The sequence below is a fragment of the Eimeria tenella genome, genomic scaffold, assembly GCF_000499545.2.
Source record: "Eimeria tenella Houghton genomic scaffold, Eth_scaff10, whole genome shotgun sequence".
NCBI classification, from domain to species: Eukaryota; Apicomplexa; class Conoidasida; order Eucoccidiorida; family Eimeriidae; genus Eimeria; species Eimeria tenella.
The window spans coordinates 476,266-493,897 of record NW_013541458.1 but is presented as its reverse complement, the minus strand read 5'-3'; the positions used below and the strand labels follow the sequence as shown (position 1 = coordinate 493,897).

The 17,632-nt window shown below is 59.2% G+C and overlaps 5 protein-coding genes across 5 annotated transcripts in view; 3 read left to right on the top strand and 2 right to left on the bottom strand.

Moving 5' to 3' along the window:
- Window positions 1-96: 96 nt before the first annotated feature.
- On the top strand, window positions 97-5,290 carry ETH_00013285 (ankyrin repeat-containing protein, putative; the record flags this gene model as incomplete). The annotated part of the gene is given in 8 exon segments (XM_013372583.1): window positions 97-104; window positions 115-223; window positions 446-1,100; window positions 1,332-1,420; window positions 1,655-2,074; window positions 2,586-2,738; window positions 3,135-3,267; window positions 3,792-5,290. The coding sequence occupies 8 exon segments, from the start codon at window positions 97-99 to the stop codon at window positions 5,288-5,290; spliced, it is 3,066 nt and encodes a 1,021-aa protein (XP_013228037.1).
- Window positions 5,291-7,184: 1,894 nt separating this feature from the next.
- On the top strand, window positions 7,185-9,388 carry ETH_00013280 (uncharacterized protein; the record flags this gene model as incomplete). The annotated part of the gene is made up of 3 exons (XM_013372582.1): window positions 7,185-7,707; window positions 8,100-8,336; window positions 8,715-9,388. 3 exons carry the CDS (start codon window positions 7,185-7,187, stop codon window positions 9,386-9,388), a joined length of 1,434 nt encoding a protein of 477 aa, XP_013228036.1.
- Window positions 9,389-11,017: 1,629 nt separating this feature from the next.
- Window positions 11,018-12,806, top strand: ETH_00013275 (ribosomal protein L21, putative; the record flags this gene model as incomplete). Its single annotated transcript, XM_013372581.1, has 3 exons — window positions 11,018-11,569; window positions 12,136-12,327; window positions 12,555-12,806. 3 exons carry the CDS (start codon window positions 11,018-11,020, stop codon window positions 12,804-12,806), a joined length of 996 nt encoding a protein of 331 aa, XP_013228035.1.
- Window positions 12,807-13,306: 500 nt separating this feature from the next.
- On the bottom strand, window positions 13,307-14,448 carry ETH_00013270 (uncharacterized protein; the record flags this gene model as incomplete). Its single annotated transcript, XM_013372580.1, has 3 exons — window positions 13,307-13,366; window positions 13,517-13,583; window positions 14,159-14,448. 3 exons carry the CDS (start codon window positions 14,446-14,448, stop codon window positions 13,307-13,309), a joined length of 417 nt encoding a protein of 138 aa, XP_013228034.1.
- Window positions 14,449-15,096: 648 nt separating this feature from the next.
- Window positions 15,097-17,632, bottom strand: part of ETH_00013265 (elongation factor Tu GTP-binding domain-containing protein, putative) — a gene marked incomplete at both ends in the record, with an annotated part of 7,628 nt that continues 5,092 nt past the window's right edge. The window contains 6 exons of the mRNA XM_013372579.1: window positions 15,097-15,230; window positions 15,459-15,546; window positions 15,853-16,092; window positions 16,501-16,929; window positions 17,026-17,067; window positions 17,256-17,522. Coding sequence (XP_013228033.1) covers window positions 15,097-15,230; window positions 15,459-15,546; window positions 15,853-16,092; window positions 16,501-16,929; window positions 17,026-17,067; window positions 17,256-17,522 — 1,200 coding nt within the window. The remainder of the gene's footprint in view (window positions 15,231-15,458; window positions 15,547-15,852; window positions 16,093-16,500; window positions 16,930-17,025; window positions 17,068-17,255; window positions 17,523-17,632) is intronic.

Below are 17,632 nucleotides of genomic sequence, written 5' to 3'. Positions count from 1 at the left end.
GGCCCCCCTGGGCCCCCCGGGGGGCCCCCCCCGGCGTGCGGGGGCCCCCCGGGGGGCCCCCGGGGGCCCCCAGGGGCCCCGAAAAGAGACTTGTAGATGTTCGGGTATTCTGAGGGGATTCTTTCCTGCTGCTTTTGCTGCTCGACTGCAGCAGGCCATAGAACGCAGAGACCCCGAGGCCCTTGTTGCTGTTCTCAAGGAAGACGAGGGGGGCCCCTACCAGGTGCGGCTGCTGCACTGCAGCAGCAGCAGCAGCAGCAGCAGCAACTGCTGCTGCTGCTGCGGCTGGTGCTGGTGCTGGTGCTGCTGAGGAGCTAACAACACTTTCAGGGGGCTTCACGGGGCACAGCGACGCCGCAAGAGCCTCCGCTTGTTGCTGCTGCTGCTGCTGCTGCTGGATGTGTTTGAATTGCATTTGCTGCTTCTGTCTCTGTCTCATTTGCAGGCGGACTCTTTGGCTTTTGCTGGAGACGCTGCCTGCCTGCACGTTGTCTTTGCTGCGCTGCAGCAGCAGCAGCAGCAGCTGGAGCTGCTGGAAGCACTTTTCTCTCACGGCTGCAGCGTCGACTCTGGCTGGCCCTCGGCTGCCTTCTTCGCAGCACGCCCCAGCAGCAGCAGCAGCAGCAGCAGCAGCAGCAACGGCAGCAGCGGCAGCAGCAGCAGCAGCAAACCAGCCCTAGAGGACGAGGACTCTGAGGGCATGTCGAACGGCTTCACGCACTTGTGTGTGCAGAAATCAGCTGCTGCTGCTGCTGCTGGGGGCAGCAGACACAGCAGCAGCAGCAGCAGCAGCAAAGGCCTGGGGGGCATTAGATGGGGCCCCAGGGGCCCCCATAAGGGTACTGTACCCTTACCTGCTGTGCTGCAGCCCCCCAAGAGGGGCCCCTACGGGTTGGGGCCCGCAGCAGAAGGCTGGCTGTTCAGCAGGAAAAGTGCAGCAGCAGCAGCAGCAGCAGCAAACGGGGGCGACACAGAGCAGCAGCAGCTGCTGCTCAAGAAGCTTAAAGAAGCCCCACTGCTGCTTGTCGGAGAGGTGGGGTTGTTGTACTCGGGGGACTTGGCGGTGCACCACCTCATAGCAGAAATGTCTGAACAACCCGGTAACCCCAAACCCTAAACCCTAAACCCTAAACCCTAAACCCTAAAGCCCAAACCCTTGCGGCTCCAGGCTGCTGGGCCCGCACACTAGTGCTGCGCTGCCTCTGCAGCAAAAGGCTGCTTGCGGCCCAGGCAGCAAAACTTTAAGCTTGAGAGTATGCCCTGCGCTTCAGGGTTTAGGGTTTAGGGCTTAGGGTTTAGGGTTTAGGGTTTAGGGCCTTGCTGCGCTTCAGGGAAACTTTTGGTAGCTGCTGCTGCAGCCAGTTCGCCTGAAGTGCTGCAGCGGCTCCTGCAGCGGGGAGGAAACCCCAATTGTATGAGGGTAAGCTCAGCAGCGGGTCTCAAGCAGCAGCAGCAGCAGCAGCAGCTGCTGCTGCTGCTGCTGCAGGAGCAGAAGCAGCAGAAGCAGCAGTAGCAGCAAACATAACAGATGCAGCGACAGCAGCACGTGCAGCTGCTGCCACTCTTATTGTTACCCCTTAAGCTGAGCTGTGGTGCGGTGGCTTTGCGGCTGCGTTATGTTTTCCTGCTGCTGCTGCTGCTGCTGCTGCTGCAGCACGGACTATCGCCGCTGAGTGTTGCTGCTGCATGCGGCGCAGCTGCAGAAGGGAAGGCTCGGCTCCTCCTGGCCTTTGGGGGGGCCCCCGAGGCCCCCCTGCCCTTTGCTGCTCAGAAGCAATGTGCTGCAGCAGCAGCAGCAATAGCAGCAACAGCAGCAAAGCGGCTTGCTGCCTACGCGCTGAAAGCCAGCAGCCGGTTCCAGCTGCGGCAAGCAGCAGCAGCTGTTCCTCTTTCGCCAAATGGGACTCCTGATGCAGCAGGTGACGCAGCAGCAGCAGCAGCAGCAGCAGCAGAACTGCCCTGCTTCGGAGCTCTCGAAGCAGCAGCAGCAGCACTGGGCCGCCCCGTTGCTGTTGCTGCCGGAGATGACATTCCCGCTTTGCTGCAGGCAGCAAATAACAGGAACTTACCTTTGGTCAGTTCAGTTCGGCGGTTGCTGCAGCTCCGTGTCCTGCTGCTGCTGCTGCTGCTGTTGCTGCTGCTGCTGCTCGGCTGCTGCCACCTTCGGTGCTGCTGCGGCCACTTGGATGCAATACTAGACTGGACATGCACCTGCAGCGGTTGCGGTTGCTGACTTTGGACTGCTGCATTTTGCTGCTGCTGCCGCTGCTACTGCTGCTGCTGGATTCTGCTGCTGCTGCTGCTGCTGCGTGTACATTTGGCATTCATGTTATGGCGCTGTAGGCTGGTGTGGCTCAGAGATCTTCTGAGCTTCTGCCGTTACTACTGTTGCTGCTGCTGCTGCTTCTGCTGCTGCTTCGCCTTAACTGCTGCTGCCTTCTGTATGCCATTGCTGCTGCCTCTCTTGCCGTTGCTGCTGCTGCTAAGCAGCAGCTGCTGCTGTTGCTGCTGGCCTTCGAGCAGACGCCCTTGCCTTTGCCACCTTCTCGCTGTTTCACTCGCTGCTGCTGCTGCTGCTGCTGCAGGCGGAGCTGCTGCTGGACAACGGGGCCTCGCCTGAGGTGTACGTACTCTCTGCTCGGCTGCCTTCTCCTCTTTTCTATTCTGTCTTTTGGGGTTTGCTGCCACTCGTGAGGCTTCTCCTGTCTCACGGCGCAAACCCATTCATTGCCAAAGAAGTACGTTGCTGCTGCTGCTGCAGCAGCAGCAGCAGCTGCTGCTGCTGTTGCAGCTGCTGCTGCTGCTGCTGCAGCAGCAGCTGGAGATGCTGCTGCTGCTTCTTTTTCTGCTGCTGCTTCTACTGCTGCTACTGCAGCTGCTGCTGTTCCTGCTACTGCAGCTGCTGCTGTTCCTGCTGCTGCAGCTGCTGCTGCAGCTACTGTAGTTGCTGCTGCTGCTGCTGCTGTCGCGCGTGTGCGCGTTGGCTCCCGCGCGTGTCCAGTGTCTTTCGCCTTCTGCTGCTGAGCCATCTGAAGCAGCAGCACCCGAAGCAAACTAAACAGTCAAATAAATAAATAAATGTATAAATTAATTTAAGTAATTAAATTAAATAAATAATTAAAGTTGTTTGTCAGAACGGAGAAGGCCTCGAAGTCACCGCCCGCCGCGCGCTGCACTTCTCGCTGCTGCAGAAGCCGCAGCACATTTTGAAGCTGCCGCTGCCCAAGGCCTCCCCCGCAGTCTGCAGACAAATTCTTTCCCTCATTGGTCTGCTGCTGCTGCTGCTGCTGCTGCGCGGGGTGCCGCTGTTGCTGCGGCGCGTGGTGCTGGTGCTGCTGCTGCGAGGGGTGCTGCTGCTGCGCGTGGTGCTGCTGCTGCTGCTACGGCGCGTGGTGCTGCTGCTGCTGCGCGTGGTGCTGTTGCTGCTGTTACGGCGCGTGGTGCTGCTGCTGCTGCTGACGCTGTTGATGCTGTGCCAGGTCTGCTGCTGGCGTTGCTGCTGCGTTCAATGATGCTGTTGGTGTTGTTGTCGTGCTTGATGCTGCTTTTGCCGTGCTGCTGTTCCTGCTGCTTTTGTGGCCGCTGCTGCTGCTGCTGCTGCTTGTTTTTCACTGCTGCTGTTGTTGCTGCTTTTGCTGCCGGGGCCAGTGCCTCTGCCAATCGTTTCTGTTATTCCCTTGTTTCTGCCGAGACTGCTGCTGCTTTTGCTGCTGCTGCTGCTGCTGCTGCTGACCGAGCAAGTTGCTGCTGCTGCAGACTTTGCTGCTGCTTGCTGCTGCTTGTGCCTGCAGAAACGGCGCAGCGGCGCTGGGCTTCCATAGTGCTGCAGTCCGTGAGCAGCAACGAGAGCGACCCCGCAACAGCAGCGGCAGCAGCAGCTGCTGCTGCTGCTTCGCGCAGTGGCCTCAGTGCTGCTGATGTTGCACCCAAAGCCCCCGAGCTGCTGCGGGCCACTTGGGAGTCTTCAGTGCTTGAGGGGCCCCGCAGCCCGGCAGCAGCAGACTCGTTTCTTAGCAGCAGCAGCAGCAGCAGCAGCGGGAGCGGCAGCAGCAGAAGCATCATTAGTAGTCTAGGAAGCAGCAGCTGGTACCCTGGGCGCCCCCTCTCCTGTGTGACAGAGATGGACTTGGGATTCCCCCAGGGGGCCCCCCCTGCAGCAGCACTTGCTGCGCATAAGGAAGGGGATACTACAGCAGCACCTGGGGGCCCTCTAGCTGCTGCTGCTGCTCCTGCTCCTGCTGCTGCTGGCATAACGGGGGGTTCTGGGGGCCCCCTCTTCCGCCTCCCCTCTGTATCATGCCTGTTTGAAGAGGCCCCACAGCGGGCCCCCGGGGCCCCTGGGCAGGGGCCCCTGTGGGCCCCGGGGGCCCCTGCCAAGGGGCCCCTGCATGCAGCCTTTTTAAGCAGCAGCAAGCCAGTAAGGGGGGCCCCTAGCAGCACCGAAGGTACCCTTTTGGGGGCCCCCTCTTCGGGCGCCTGGCCTTGGGCCCCAAGCCCTTCTCTAGATATCTTTGCAGCAAATAGTCCTGGTAGTCCTGCTGCAGCTCCTGCTGCAGCTCCTGCTGCAGCTGACGCTGCAGCAGCTGCAGCTGATGCTGCTGCTGCTGCTGCACCCAATGCTGCAGCTGACACCCCTGCGCACCTCCTCGCCATCTCTCCTGCTGGTTCTGCATCTGATTCAGCTGCAGCAACAGCAGCCGCAGCAGCAGCAGCAGACCAGTCTGTGGCTGTTTCAAATGGAGAAGCTGAGAAGCCTTGGGGGGCCCCCCTCCAGGTTTCTTTGTTCCCTACGGGGGCCCCACAACTGCCAATCCCAGGGGGTCCCCAGCAGCAACTCTCGGGGGCCCCCTTTCAGCCAATTTCAGGGGCCCCCAACAGGACTGTATCCTATAGGTCCACTTCTGGGGGCCCCCCTGAATCGACATCTGGGGGCCCCCAAGATTCCGCTTCTGGGGGCCCCCTAAAGTCCAGCTCGGGGGGCCCCCCAGAGTTCACCTCAGGGGGGCCCCCAGAGACCAACTCGGGGGGCCCCCTGGAGTCCGCCTCGGGGGTCCCCCTAAAGTCCACCTCAGGGGGGCCCCCAGAGTCCAGCTCAGGGGGCCCCTTAGAGTCCACCTCGGGGGGCCCCCTGAAGTCCGCCCCAGGGGCCCCCTCGGGGGGCCCCCCAAAGCCCACTTCTGGGGGCCCCCTAAAGCGCACTTCTGGGGGCCCCCAGAGGTGGAAGCGCTTCCACCGCGAGTTTTCTTTAGGGCACTTCTTTAACCGCAAAAAGACCAGGGGGCCCCACTAAGGGGGGCCCCCTGGGGGGCCCCCTAAAGGGGGGCCCCCAGGGGGGACCCCGGAAAGGGGGGCCCCCTGGGGGCCCCAGGCCCCAATAAGAGAGGGGAGCCCCACAGACGGGCCCCTTAGTTTCGGATCATGAAGCAGGAAAGAGGGTACTAAGCCAGCCGTTTAGGGTTTACAAGCAGCAGGGGCCCCATGGGCCCTAGGGTTTAGGGTTTAGGGTTTGTTTTGGTCTTTGCCGCTGACGCTGCATTTCTGCTTTATCTGCAATTCTATTTTATTATTTAGCAACAGCCAGCAGACTGAGGGGCCCCAAGGGGCCCCCAAAGGGCCTGGAGGGCCTCCTTATTGGGCCCCCAAGGGTGCCCTTAAGTGACTGCAGCAGAGTCTAGAGCTATGCTGCAGCAGCAAAGTCAGTCCTGCTGCACTTCCGTGGGTTTTGCTGCTGCTCCCAATTTAGGGCTAGGGTGATCCTGCTGCTGCTGCTGCCAGGCCCCTTCTAATGCGGGCAGAGCGGCAGCAGCAGCAGCAGCACAGCCGGGCAGGTCCTTGGAGGATCAGGGTCAAGGGTTTGGAGTCTAGGGCTTAGGGTTTAGGGTTTACGTGGAGCTGCCCAACGCGGGGCCCCAGATGGAGTTGAGAAGAAAAGGCGGGAAATTGGTGCAGCAGCAGCAGCAGCAGCAGCGAAGGAGCAGCAGCAGCACAGCAGCGGCAGTTCTGCTGCTGAGGCTTCGCTGCTGCAGCTTTGCTTCATGGCGTGTATGCACAGGGGCCCCTTGTTGCACCTGCAGGGCCCGGCAGCCGCTGTTGGGGGTCCCGTGCAGCAGCAGGGCCCCTTTTTAAAGCCCCCCGCCGAGCTGCTGCAGCTGCTGCTGCTGCTGCAGCAGCTCAGACTTAAATATGGGTACTACAGCTCTCAGGGGCCCCTAGGGGGCCCCTGCGAGCTTTTGCTTCAATGGGCGCCCTCGGTGTCTGGGGAAGCCCGCCGGGCAGACAGCCAGGCGGGCAAATAGACCACTTTTGGGTTTAAATTGAAGTTAATTTTGTTAAATTAAATTAAATTAAATTAAATTAAATTGAAATTTCATTTTTCTGTTCTTTAGAGCCCGCATATGCCAGTGCACACTCTGTCTGGGCCAGCTCGGGCGGCGCACGCTGGTGTGGCGCACACCTCTGAAACAGCCGCGAAATGGCACTTATTCTCTACAAATAACCCTTTTTCAATGTAAAAGAATTTAATTTATTTAAATAAACATAATAAAATCTTTATTTCGAGGTGTCTGGAGCTGCTAGCGTGGCCGGGGTATCGGGGCGGCGGTGGTGACTCTGGCGGTGACCGGGCGGCTCTGCCGCGGCTCCTGCAGCGAATGTCTTTGTTTGCTTCTGCAAAAAAGCAAGAAAATAGATACATTTGAACTCAAATTTAAATTGAACTTCGAAGCTGCAGCAGCGGGGCGGCGAGGAGCAGCAGCAGCAGCAGCAGCAGCAGCTCGAGAGACGGCCGGGGTGACGCGGCGGAAGCTCCCATGCGCTGCGGCCGTTTGTTTGCAACTCGAATTGTTTTCTTTTATCTTTTTTATTTTTTATTTATAATTGCAAAAAGACAAAAAGACTAATGCCCGAAGTTCCTTCTCGGTAGCCCTGGCGCTCCCCTGCAGCAGCCTGCTTCTTCCCCTGTCTATCGCGTCAGCTGCTGCAGCAGCAGCAGCTGCTGCTGAAACAGCAACAACCCTCGCAGCAGGCTGCAGCAGCAGCCCCCAAAACCCTTCCCGACGGCTTCAGAAGCAAGCAGCCGCGGCCTCAGCAGCAGCCGCAGCAGCAGCAGCACCTGTCGCCACCGCAGCAGCAGCAGCAGCGCAGCAGCAGCAGCAGCAGCCGCAGCAGCTTCTCGCCCCCTCACCATGGCCTACGCAGCTCTTCATGAAGGCGAAGACCCCCACAACTTCGGGGGAGGGGCCCCAGGCTCTTCTTTATCTTCTTTTTTGTCTAAGGGCCTCAACACTGCTGCAGCTTTAGGGGACTCTGGGGTTTCTACCCGTACCCACAGCCCCCTGGGCTCTTCAGCGGGCCCCAGGGGCTCCCACGAGGGGCCCCACGGGGGCCCCCCGGGGGGCCCCCACGGGGGCCCCCCCGGTGGCCCCCACGGCCCGGGGGGCCCCCTCGAGTCGGGGGCCCCCAGCAGCAGCAAGTCTGTGCCCCAGGAGGCCCAGGGGGAAACTTCAGTGAGGACTGTCCGCAGCGACAGCCAAGAGGGTACGGATTTGGGGCCCCCAGGGGCCCCCGGGGGCCCCGGGGGCCCCGGGGCCCCCGGGGGCCCCTACAAACCCAAAAAGCTCTTTTCCTTTGAAGATGCAGCGCAGCAGCGCAGCGGGGCCCCACACTCTGCCCCTGAAAGGGCCCTAAGGCTGGTAACTGCTTTGACGGGTGAGTCTGAAAGAAAAGTTAATTTCAGCAGCAGCAGCAGCAGCAGCAGCAGCAGGGCCCGGCAGAAGCAGCAGGGCCCCAGGGGGCCCCCCGAAACCCTCTAGGGTTCATTAAAAGACCTGGGGGGCCCCTCAAGAGCCCTGGAGTGGCCTGGGGTCTTGGGGCCCCTGGGGGCCCCTGGGCCGCTGGAGGGTCTGGGGGCCCCTGGGGGCCCCGGGGCCCCTAGAAGCCCGAGGGCTTCCCGGGGACTCAGGGGCCCCCGGGGACCGGGGCATTTCTTTGAAAGCTCTCTTTTGCTGCCACTCGGCTGCTGCTGCTGCTGCTGCTGCTGCTGCTGCTGAGAGATTTTGGGTGACTGTGGGGTGTTGTGGGGTGTCTGTACATCTGAGGAGCGGAAGGCTGGGAGTTGGCAGCAGAAAAGGGCCAGGGCATTTCTTTGAAAGCTCTCTTTTGCTGCCACTCCGCTGCTGCTGCTGCTGCTGCTGCTGTTGCAGCTGCTGCTGCTGGAGTGCCCTTTGCCTGCCGCGACAGCTGGCGGCGCAGCCAGTTGGCTCTGGTGCGGCTGACAGCAGCAGCAAAAGAAACTGTGGGGCTCAGCAACCTCGTCCTCGGCATGCATGTCTTCGTCGGTGAGCTGCTGCTGCTGCTGCTGCTGCCGCTGCTGCTGCTGCTGCTGATGTGGCTGCTGCTGCTGCTGACGCTGCTGCTGGTGGTGGTGGTGGTGCTGCTGGTGCTGGCGCTGCTGCTGCTGCTGGTGCTGGCGCTGCTGCTGCTGCTGGTGTAGCTGCTGCTAGTGCGGCTGCTGTTGCTGTAGCTGTTGCTGCTGCTGGTGCAGCTGCTGCTGTTGCTGTTGCTGCTGCTGCTGCTGCTGCTGTTTTTCTGTGGGGCTGCTACGGACGTCAACGCACGCAGTGGGGCGAGAGGCGGCCACGGCTCTGCCCCGCCTGCAGCAGCACTAGCAGCAGCAGCAGCAGCAGCAGCAGCGGGGGCGCGTGTGTGTGTTGCAGCTGCTGCTGCTCTTTTCTTTCTTTCTGCTTCCTCGCTGCTGCTGGGGGTGGCCCCCCGCCTCCCTGCGCTCAGCCGCCTTCTTTGGGGGCCCCTCTTGGGGGCCCCCCTGGGCCTCTGTACCCACGCGATAGCAAAGCTGCATGCAAAAGCAGCAAAGCAGCTGCTGTTCTCGCTGCTGCTGGAAGCAGAGCGCAGCGGGGCCCTTGGGGGCCCCCTGGAGGCCCCCCTGAGGCCCACCTGGGTGGCTCTGGGGGGACAGCAGCAGCAGCAGCAGCAGCAACAGCAGCACAGTCTGTGGCAGAAGGCGCTGCGCCTTTTTGGCCACGTGGACCCGTCAGCGTTGCTGCGTAAGGCCGTCAGCAGCAGCAGCAGCAGAAGCAATGCGGAAGCAGCAGCAAACCAGAACCAGCAGCAGCTGCTGCAGCGGCTCACCTGCGAAGACGTCGAAGCAGCTCTTCCGCGGGACATGCAAGAGCAGCAGCAGCTGCAGCAGCTGCAGCAGCTGCAGCAGCTGCAGCAGCTGGAGAGAAGCCCCGCGAGCCCAGCAGAGCCTGCGCTTTCTTCCAGCTGCAGCAGCAGCAGCAGCAGCAGCAGACACTTCAACGGGGCAGATGGCCGCAGGGGGGCCCCCAGTGACAGCGAAGACCTCGATGAGGGGCAGGAGGCCCTCTGATATATATAATATATGTCTATATAAATGTGAACGGAGTCAGTGTGCTGCTGCTGCTGCTGCTGCTGCTGCTGCTGCAGCAAGTCTAGCAAGAGAATAAAAGCACAGAAAGACCCAAAAGAATAAATGCAAATCAGTTAATTTATTTACTGCAGCAATTCGCACGCGGCTGAGGCTGCCGGGGCTCTGCTGCAGCGCGGCAGCTCCTCGTTTCCTGCTGAAAAAGACGAAACTGCATTTAAAATATATTTGAAAAAGAATAATTTAAAAATAAATTAAAAATAAATTCAATTTTAAAATAAATAAACAAATTCAAGAAGATCCGTCGGCGGCGCACTGCGCACAGCTGGGGTGTACGTACACCCCAGCTTGCTGCTGCACTTTTATTCGTTCCTTTTGCTGTAGCTCTTCTATTTATTTATTTTGTTTAAAAATATTTAAATGAAGAATAAATCAAAAGGACCCTCCTTCAAATTCAAAAGGATCTGAAATTATAATTCAAAAAGATCTGAAGTTTAAATTCAAAAAGATGTGAAATTTAAATTCAAAAAGAAAATATATATTGAAAAAGATCGGAAATTTAAATTGGGAAGGAAAATAAAAATTGAAAAAGATCTGAAGTGCAAATGAGGCTAAGATCCTACTTGCTGCGCATTCGCAGCTGGGCCGTCGAGCAGCAGCAGCAGCAGCACCGAGAGCAGCAAGAACTGCTGCAGCACTGCTTTGAGCGCATGCAGCTTACTGATCACGCAGCCTGCTGCTGCTGCTGTTGCTGCTGTTGCTGTTGCTGCTGCTGCTGCTGCTGCTACCTGTGCTGCTAATGTGCCCTTACTTTTGCAACTTTGCGCAACATGAGAAGCAGCGGACACAAAGCGCTTCAGCTCACGCCCAGCAGCAGAGGCCCCACACTTCTGTGGGGCCCCACACTTCTGGGGGCCCCACAGCTCTGGGGGCCCCACACTTCTGGGGGCCCCACACTTCTGGGGGCCCCACAGCTCTGGGGCCCCCCTTGCAGCTAACACTCTCTTAGTATATAGTGCACAGCGAAGCGAATGAATGATTTCTAAGGCTGCCTAGCTGCTGCTGCTGCTGCTGCTGCTGCTGTGCCCCACGAGGCGCCTTAGTGGATCCTCAGAAGCTCTTTGGGGGCCCCTCAACAACGAGGGTATACTGGGTCAGGCTGGGGGCTCCTTGGGGGCCCCCGGGGCCCCCAGGGACCCCGTGGATCTCTCGCAGTGTGTGTTTTTTGCTGTTAGCTCCTTTTTGAGCATCTCTTTGCCTCAAATTTGCATTATTTATTTGAAATAATTAAAAATATTCATTTAGAATGAGTTAATTAAACTCGAAATGACAGCAGACACCTGAGTGACCGCCGGAGGGCCCCGAGAACCCTTGGGGCCCCGGGGCCCCCAGGGGGGCCCCCGGGGCTCCCAGCTCCAGAAGGGGTTCTGTTTGTGCTGCAGAAGAGCCACATTTGAAATAAAAGTCCTTATTAGATCTTTTTAAAATCAAAATAAGGCAATTTTTGGGGGCCCCCAGCTGCTTCTGGGGGCCCCGAGGGAAGCAGAAGCCAGGGGGCCCCCAGCTGGCCTCAGCAATGGCTGGCTGGTGAGCTGCGGGGGCCCCACAAGCATGCATGCGCAGCGTAGGCCCAACTGGGTACTGCTGCTGCTCGTGCTGCTGCTCCTGCCCCCGCAGCAGCAGCAGCAGCAGCAGCTCGTTTCTGGCTTTCTGCTGCCAGCAGCACCCCCCGGTGTCTGCAGGTCCCGGGGCTCTGGAGCGTGTTGGGGCCCCTCGGGCTGCTTCCCCGGGGGGCCCCCCTTCGGGGGGCCCCCCAGGCCTTGGGGGGCCCCCTTGACGGGGGCCCCGGGGGCCCCCGGGGCCCCGGGGGGCCCCCCCCGGGGGGCCCCCCCGAGAGGGTACAGGGGGGCCCCCCTGGGGGCCCTTTTGCACTCGCCGGCGCAGGAAAAGCTGGCGGCCGCGGGGGACGGGAAAAGCCGAAGTGGGGAATATTTGGTGGCGGAAATTGGGGGGAGAAAAAGGTGGCTGGAAAGGGGGCGTTTTTATGATGTGAATAGAGTGCAGCAGAAGGAGGGGGGGCTGCTGCTGCTGCTGCGGGTGCTGCTGCTGCAGCAGCAGGACGGCACGCTCCTCCTCGGCCAGCCCTTCCTCGAACACATCCGGGTACGCGCCTCCGACTCCCTAGCTAGCTGGCTAGCTGGCTGGCTAGCTAGCTAGCTAGCGGGCTGGCTGGCTAGCTGGCTAGCTAGCTGGCTAGCTAGCTGGCTAGCTGGTTGGCTGGCTTGCTAGGGGACTTGCTGGGTGGGAGGCTAACTAGCTAGAGGCTAGCTAGCCAGACAGCTAAACAGCTAGCTAGCTAGAAGGCTATCTAGCTAGAAGCCTAGCTAGCTAGCAGGCCATCTAGCTAGCAGGCCAGCTAGCTAGAGAGCTGAAGGGCTCTCTGGAGAGGAGTTTAGCTGGACTAGGGTGCTAGCTAGCTAGCTAGCTAGCTAGTTAGCTAGCTAGCTAGCTAGCTAGCTAGCTAACTAGCCAGCTAGCTAACTAGCTAGCTAGCTAGCTAGCTAGCTGCTTAATGGGCGCTGGCGCTGTTTGCACATATGCCGGGACTTCAGCTAACTCTTTAGCCCCTGCCAGCAGCTGCCGCACGCCCGTTTCCACTCAGCTCCGCGTCTGCTGCTGCACGGCCGCTGCTGCTGCTGCTGCTGCTGCTGCTGCTGCTGCTGCTGCAGGTGTGGGCGACGGTGCTGAAGCACTTCCGGGGCCCGAAGCTGCACCTGGGGAAGCAGCGGCCGAAGAAGTGGCGGAAGATGTGGGGCCACCGCCAGGCGCGGACTCGAATTCGAATTGACAAAATTGAAAATGTGGAGGAGTCTTTGCTGCTGCCCAACGCCCTCCAGGACCCGCTGCTCGCGGCCCTCCTCGTAAGCCAGCAGCAGCAGCAGCAGCAGCAGCAGCGGCGGCGGCAGCGGCGTAGCAGCAGCAGCAGCAGCAGCGCAGTGAAGGGAGGGCGGCGGGCTGTGGCTGCGCGCGGGGTGTATGCGCAGCTGCGCGGGTGTTTGGGGTGTACCTACAGCTGGGCGCTGTGGCTTGCGTCTGCTTTGCGGCTGCTGCTGCTGCTGCGCTGCTGCTGCTGCTGCTGCTGCTGCAGGCGATCCGGCGCGCGGAGAAGCCGAGTCGGGTGCTGCCGCTTTACAAGCGGCTCGGGCTGCAGGCAGCAGACCGGAAGGAGCTGCTGCTGATCGGCGAAGACCCTTTGGCTCTTTTGGATCCCAAAATGAATCAATTTGCTGCTGACAGACTCGCAGCAGGACACACAGACATTTTGCCCATTCTCGGCGAGGGGCTGCAGCCCCAGCCGCAGCAGCAGCTGCTGCGCCAACTCAAGCCCCGGAGGCGCTAGCTGCCGAGGCCCTCAACACCGCAGCAGCAGCAGCAGCCGCAGCAGCAGCAGCAGCAGCAGCGTGTACGGGGCTGTGCTGTTCCGAGGCACCATTGCCTTGAAATTCTCGAGACCGCCCGAAGGCCTCTGGCCAGATTTTTCTTTGCAAGTGAAAATCATTAGATTGCAAATAAATTAGTAAATGCAAAATAATTAAATTGCAAATAAATTAGTAAATGCAAAATAATTAAATTGCAAATAAATTGGATAAATTAATTTAATATAAATTGAACTAAATGTGCTGGCCAGAGACCTCAGCTTTGTCACGTGCAGCTTTTGCTGCTGAAGCAGCAGCACCAAGTGGAGGTTTTGCTGCTGCCCTTGGGGCCCTTGCTGCTGCTTAGGGGCCCCCCGCTGCAGCAGCGGCCTCGGGGGGCCCCTCCAGGGGGCCCCTGCATGCAGTGCTGCTGCTGTGCTGCTGCTGTGCTGCTGCTGTGCTGCTGCTTGCTGCACTTCTGCTGCTACGTTTGGCGCTTGCGGGGAGCAGCAGGAGACAGCAGGAAGGCGCAGCGAGCCCGAGTCTGCAGCAGCAGCAAATTGGCAGCAGCAAGTAAGCAGCAGCAAGTGGGGAGCAGCAAATAGGGAGCAGCAAATTGGGAGTTTTAAGAAGCAGCAGCAAATAAAAACTTGTAAAATAATTTTTAAAAATTCAAGACAGCCTCATGGCTCACCATGGCGTCGCCGAGGGTGAACGGGCGGCTGGGGGCCTCAGGCGTCTTCAGGGGGGTCTTGTAGCCCCTGAAAAACCAAATAAAATAAAATAAAATAAAATAATATAATATAATAAAATAAAATAAAATGTAAAGCTCACCAGCAAGTTCTTGCCCGCCTGCTGACGGGGAGTCTTTGCATGAGCGGCGAAGTGGGGGAGCGGGGAGTGCCTGGAGGCTCAGCTGCTGCTGCTGTGTCGGCAGCTGCTGCGGCCCAAGGGCTTGCAGTGGGGCTGCGCAGGCGCTGGGGCGTGGCTGCGCGACCCGCGTGGCAGTTGTGGGGGCTGGAACTGGGAAAAAGTGACGAAGACAGAAAACAAAAAACAAGAAGAATCCCACCGAGCTGCTGAGGCCTTGGCCTTGAGAGGCACGGGCGAAGAGCTGGCCCGCACAGAAGTCCTGGCTGTGCAAGTCCGCGGCGATTTGAACGGGGCATTCAGCTTTGCGCGGGAGCAGCTGTGCGCCTGGGGAGTGCAGCAGCAGATTTGAGCAGAAAGCCTCGCCAAACTGCAGCACGTGTGCGAAAAATGTAAAGCAATATTACTTGAGTTGTTCTTGGCCTGCGGATCGGCGGCTTTCCCGCGCGGAGAGCCTCGGGATCACCCAAGTTCATGTTCAGGTTTGCATTCAAGTTGCTGCAGTTGGCGGCTCTCCGCGTGCTTTCCGGCGAAGGCGAATCGGCCTTTTTGTTTGCAAAAAGTCTTTTGCTGCCAAAACGACTTTGCAGACTCCGCCGTTCCGTCGGGCACGCCGTCGGCGCGCAGTTTCGGAGGCGAGGCGGAGTCCTTTGCGCTGGGAGGCGCTTCAGCTTTCCGGCGGCTAGAAATCCATTGCGAGAAGAAATGGGCATTTCGGGTGAGAATTAAAGTCAAATACACGCGCGAAATGCCCATGGGAATTGCCAAACTTTCTTATTTTGCAAACAGCAGAAGCACCTTTCGGAACTGACGCCTGCGGCTGCGCGGAAGTGCCCCTGGATTCGGGTGTATAGGCAGCTCTTGAATATCTGCAGCGTGCAAAATCGCCGGGATCGCCAAAGCCCGCCAGTTATTAAAATGGCAAAAGAATACAACCGTTTTAATTCAAATATTTCAAAAGATCAGGTGGGTTTTTGCAGGAAAAGGAAGAGTCGCCGCCAGCTTTCCATGTTGAAGTTCCCGGAATTCATGAACGCGAAAAATTCAAGTTTTCGAGTTTGCGAAGCTCTACCGAGAAAGAATAAACTGCAGCGGGAAATGGCGCGAAAGTTCACTTTATAATTTCCGGCAGTTTTCCAGTTTTGCAAATTTAGTTGAACTGAGCCCTGCGTGGGCGTTTCTGCACTTCCTTGCATTTCTGTATCATTCTTATCAAGGAAAGCATCAATTTAATGTCTTTTTCTTTTTTTTTAAGTTTATTTTGCAATTTTAAAGCCGGAGACGCGGCAAGTGCATGTTCGTTTCTGCATTGATGTGGCCAGTTTCTTTCTTTTCTGAAAGACAGTGCAAACGTCATTCTTTCGCGCGAAAAAGAACCATTAGGGTTTATTTTCTTTTTCCTCATTAAGAAGTCTTCATGAAATGCTGCTGCGGCAAAAAGGCCGGAGGCTTCTTTTCTTTTTCTTCAAAAGCCACCAACACGTCGCCTTCTCGAAAGCCCTCAAAGTCGCTGTCGAAAATGACTGCGCCGTCGCGGCCTGAAAGCCCCAAACGCATGCACGGAAAGCCCCAAAGAATGCATGCATGCAGCAAAGGGCGAAATGAACAAGCCCGCTGCTGCATGCAGCTGCATGCAGCTGCATGCAGCTGCACGTGGCCCCGGCTCAGTTAGAGGCTTTGAAAGAAAGACAAAGAAAGAAGAAAAGCTGCAAAATGGAAAAGAAGAAAAGCAAAAGAGAGGAAGTTCTTGAACTGCTGCTGCTCACTTCCTTTCGGCAAACTCGAGACTGCCTCTTTGCTTTTTTGCATCGACTTCACCTTCAGGCCCTCCACCAGTGTCTTCCCGTCCCGAATCTGCAAACAAAAGAAATAAAAATGAACTCTGCGGAAAAAGAGCGCCTTCGCCACTGGCCTTTGAGGTGTACGTACACTCAGGTGTACGTACACCTGAAGCCGCGCTCCCCAAACCCCACAAGCAACCCCCAGCGCCAGCTGTGGGGCCCCACACTGCAGCAGCTGCAGCTAGCTAGCTAGCTGCCCAGCAGCAGCTAGCTAGCTTTCTGGCCGGCGCGCCAGCTAGCTAGCTGGCCCACGAGGTGTACGTACACCGCAGCCCCGGGCCTGGGGTGTACGTACACCGCAGGACCCGCAAAAACGCACCAAAGAGTAAAGGTGGTGAGTGCTGGGGGCCCCCTGTTTGACCTCGAGGCCCAGAACAACTTGGGGGCCCCCCTTTTTCTTCTTCAAAGAGTAAAAGCCCACGCGAGTCACTGCAGCACGAGCTGTTTGCTGCAGCACAAACTTGCTGCCGAAGTGAAAGTCCGAAATCAACTCCAAGTCCTCAAACAGCCGGTACACCACGCTGTGGCTCCGCACGGGCACGCCCCACTCCTCCGCCAGCTGAAACAAACCCCAAACCCTAAACCCTAAACCCTAAACCCTAAACCCTAAACCGTAAGGCCTGCTCGGCCGCAGCGTCTACGCCCCACCTCGCACACTGACACGCAGCAGGCTGGCCACAGGGGCAGCAGGCTGCCTAGCCAGCTAGCCAGCCAGCCAGCTAGCCAGCTAGCTAGCTAGCTAGCCAGCTAGCTAGCCAGCTAGCCAGTGGCGCGCACGGGCCAATGCACCACCCGCAGCCCTCCCCTGCTAATCTTTGCTCAAGTCGCAAACCGCTCGAGAAAGCCTCTGCTGAACTTCCCAGTGGCAGGCTAGCTAGCTAGCTAGCTAGCTAGCCAGCTAGCTAGCCAGCTAGCTAGCCAGCTAGCTAGCCAGCTAGCTAGCCAGCTAGCTAGCTAGCTGGCTCACCTGGCCAACGTTTTCAAGAAAGGGAACGCCGAAGGCTATCAAGAGGGCCCCCGTGAGTTTGGCGTAGTTGGCGTCGGAGGGGCTGACGGGCCCCACACCGGACTTGACCACTCTAAGGGGCCTCCACTGCAGCAGCAGCTGCTGCTGCAGCGCCTCTTTGCTGCTGCCCGGGGGCCCCCCCCCCTGCTGCGCCGCTGCTGCTGCTGCTGCTGGCGGGGCTGCTGCTGCTGCTGCGGCTGCGGCCCGGGCCAGCGCCTGCTGCACTGCAGCAGGCAGCGCGGGCTGCTGCCTGGTCCACTGGTTCTTTGCTGCTAACCAGTGGACCACTGCCTCCAGACTGCCCTGGTCTGCTGCCTTCAGCACCAGCGCCACCTCGGGCAGCAAGCTGCTGCCGGAGTGCCGCAGCTGCTCCGCGCGCCACACTGTGGCCTGCTCGCAAACCCTAAACCCTAAACCCTAGACCCTGAACCCTCAGCCCTAAACCCTAAACCCCGCAAACGCCTTCCCCTGGACCCTCTCGCCCACCTCCAGCGCTTCTCCTTCCTGCTGCTTCTGCAGGGACCGCGCCTGCACACACCGCACGCACTAAACCCTAAACCCTAAACCCTAAACCCTAAACCCTTTCGCCTTCATAAGCCCCGCACGGAAGCTCTCGGCAGCTCCCCAGCACTCTCCCCACGCGCCCGCGAGCCTCCGCCTTATTCCCAGCAGCAGCAGCAGCAGCAGCAGCAGCAGCAGCAGCAGCAGGGCCGAACCTCCAAGGCCCGCTGCGCCATAGCAGCAAGCTTTGCTGCCTGCTGCTGCGTCTTTGTCTGCATCACCAGCTGCCCCGCAGAAGCTTCCAACTCCCCCAGCCCTCCGATCTCCACCGCCTCATTCATTCCTGCAACAGTCACCCGCAGGGCCTCCCCGGGGCCCCACCCCCGGGGGGCCCCGGGGAGGCCCTGCGGGTGACTGTTGCAGGAATGAATGAGGCGGTGGAGATCGGAGGGCTGGGGGAGTTGGAAGCTTCTGCGGGGCAGCTGGTGATGCAGACAAAGACGCAGCAGCAGGCAGCAAAGCTTGCTGCTATGGCGCAGCGGGCCTTGGAGGTTCGGCCCTGCTGCTGCTGCTGCTGCTGCTGCTGCTGCTG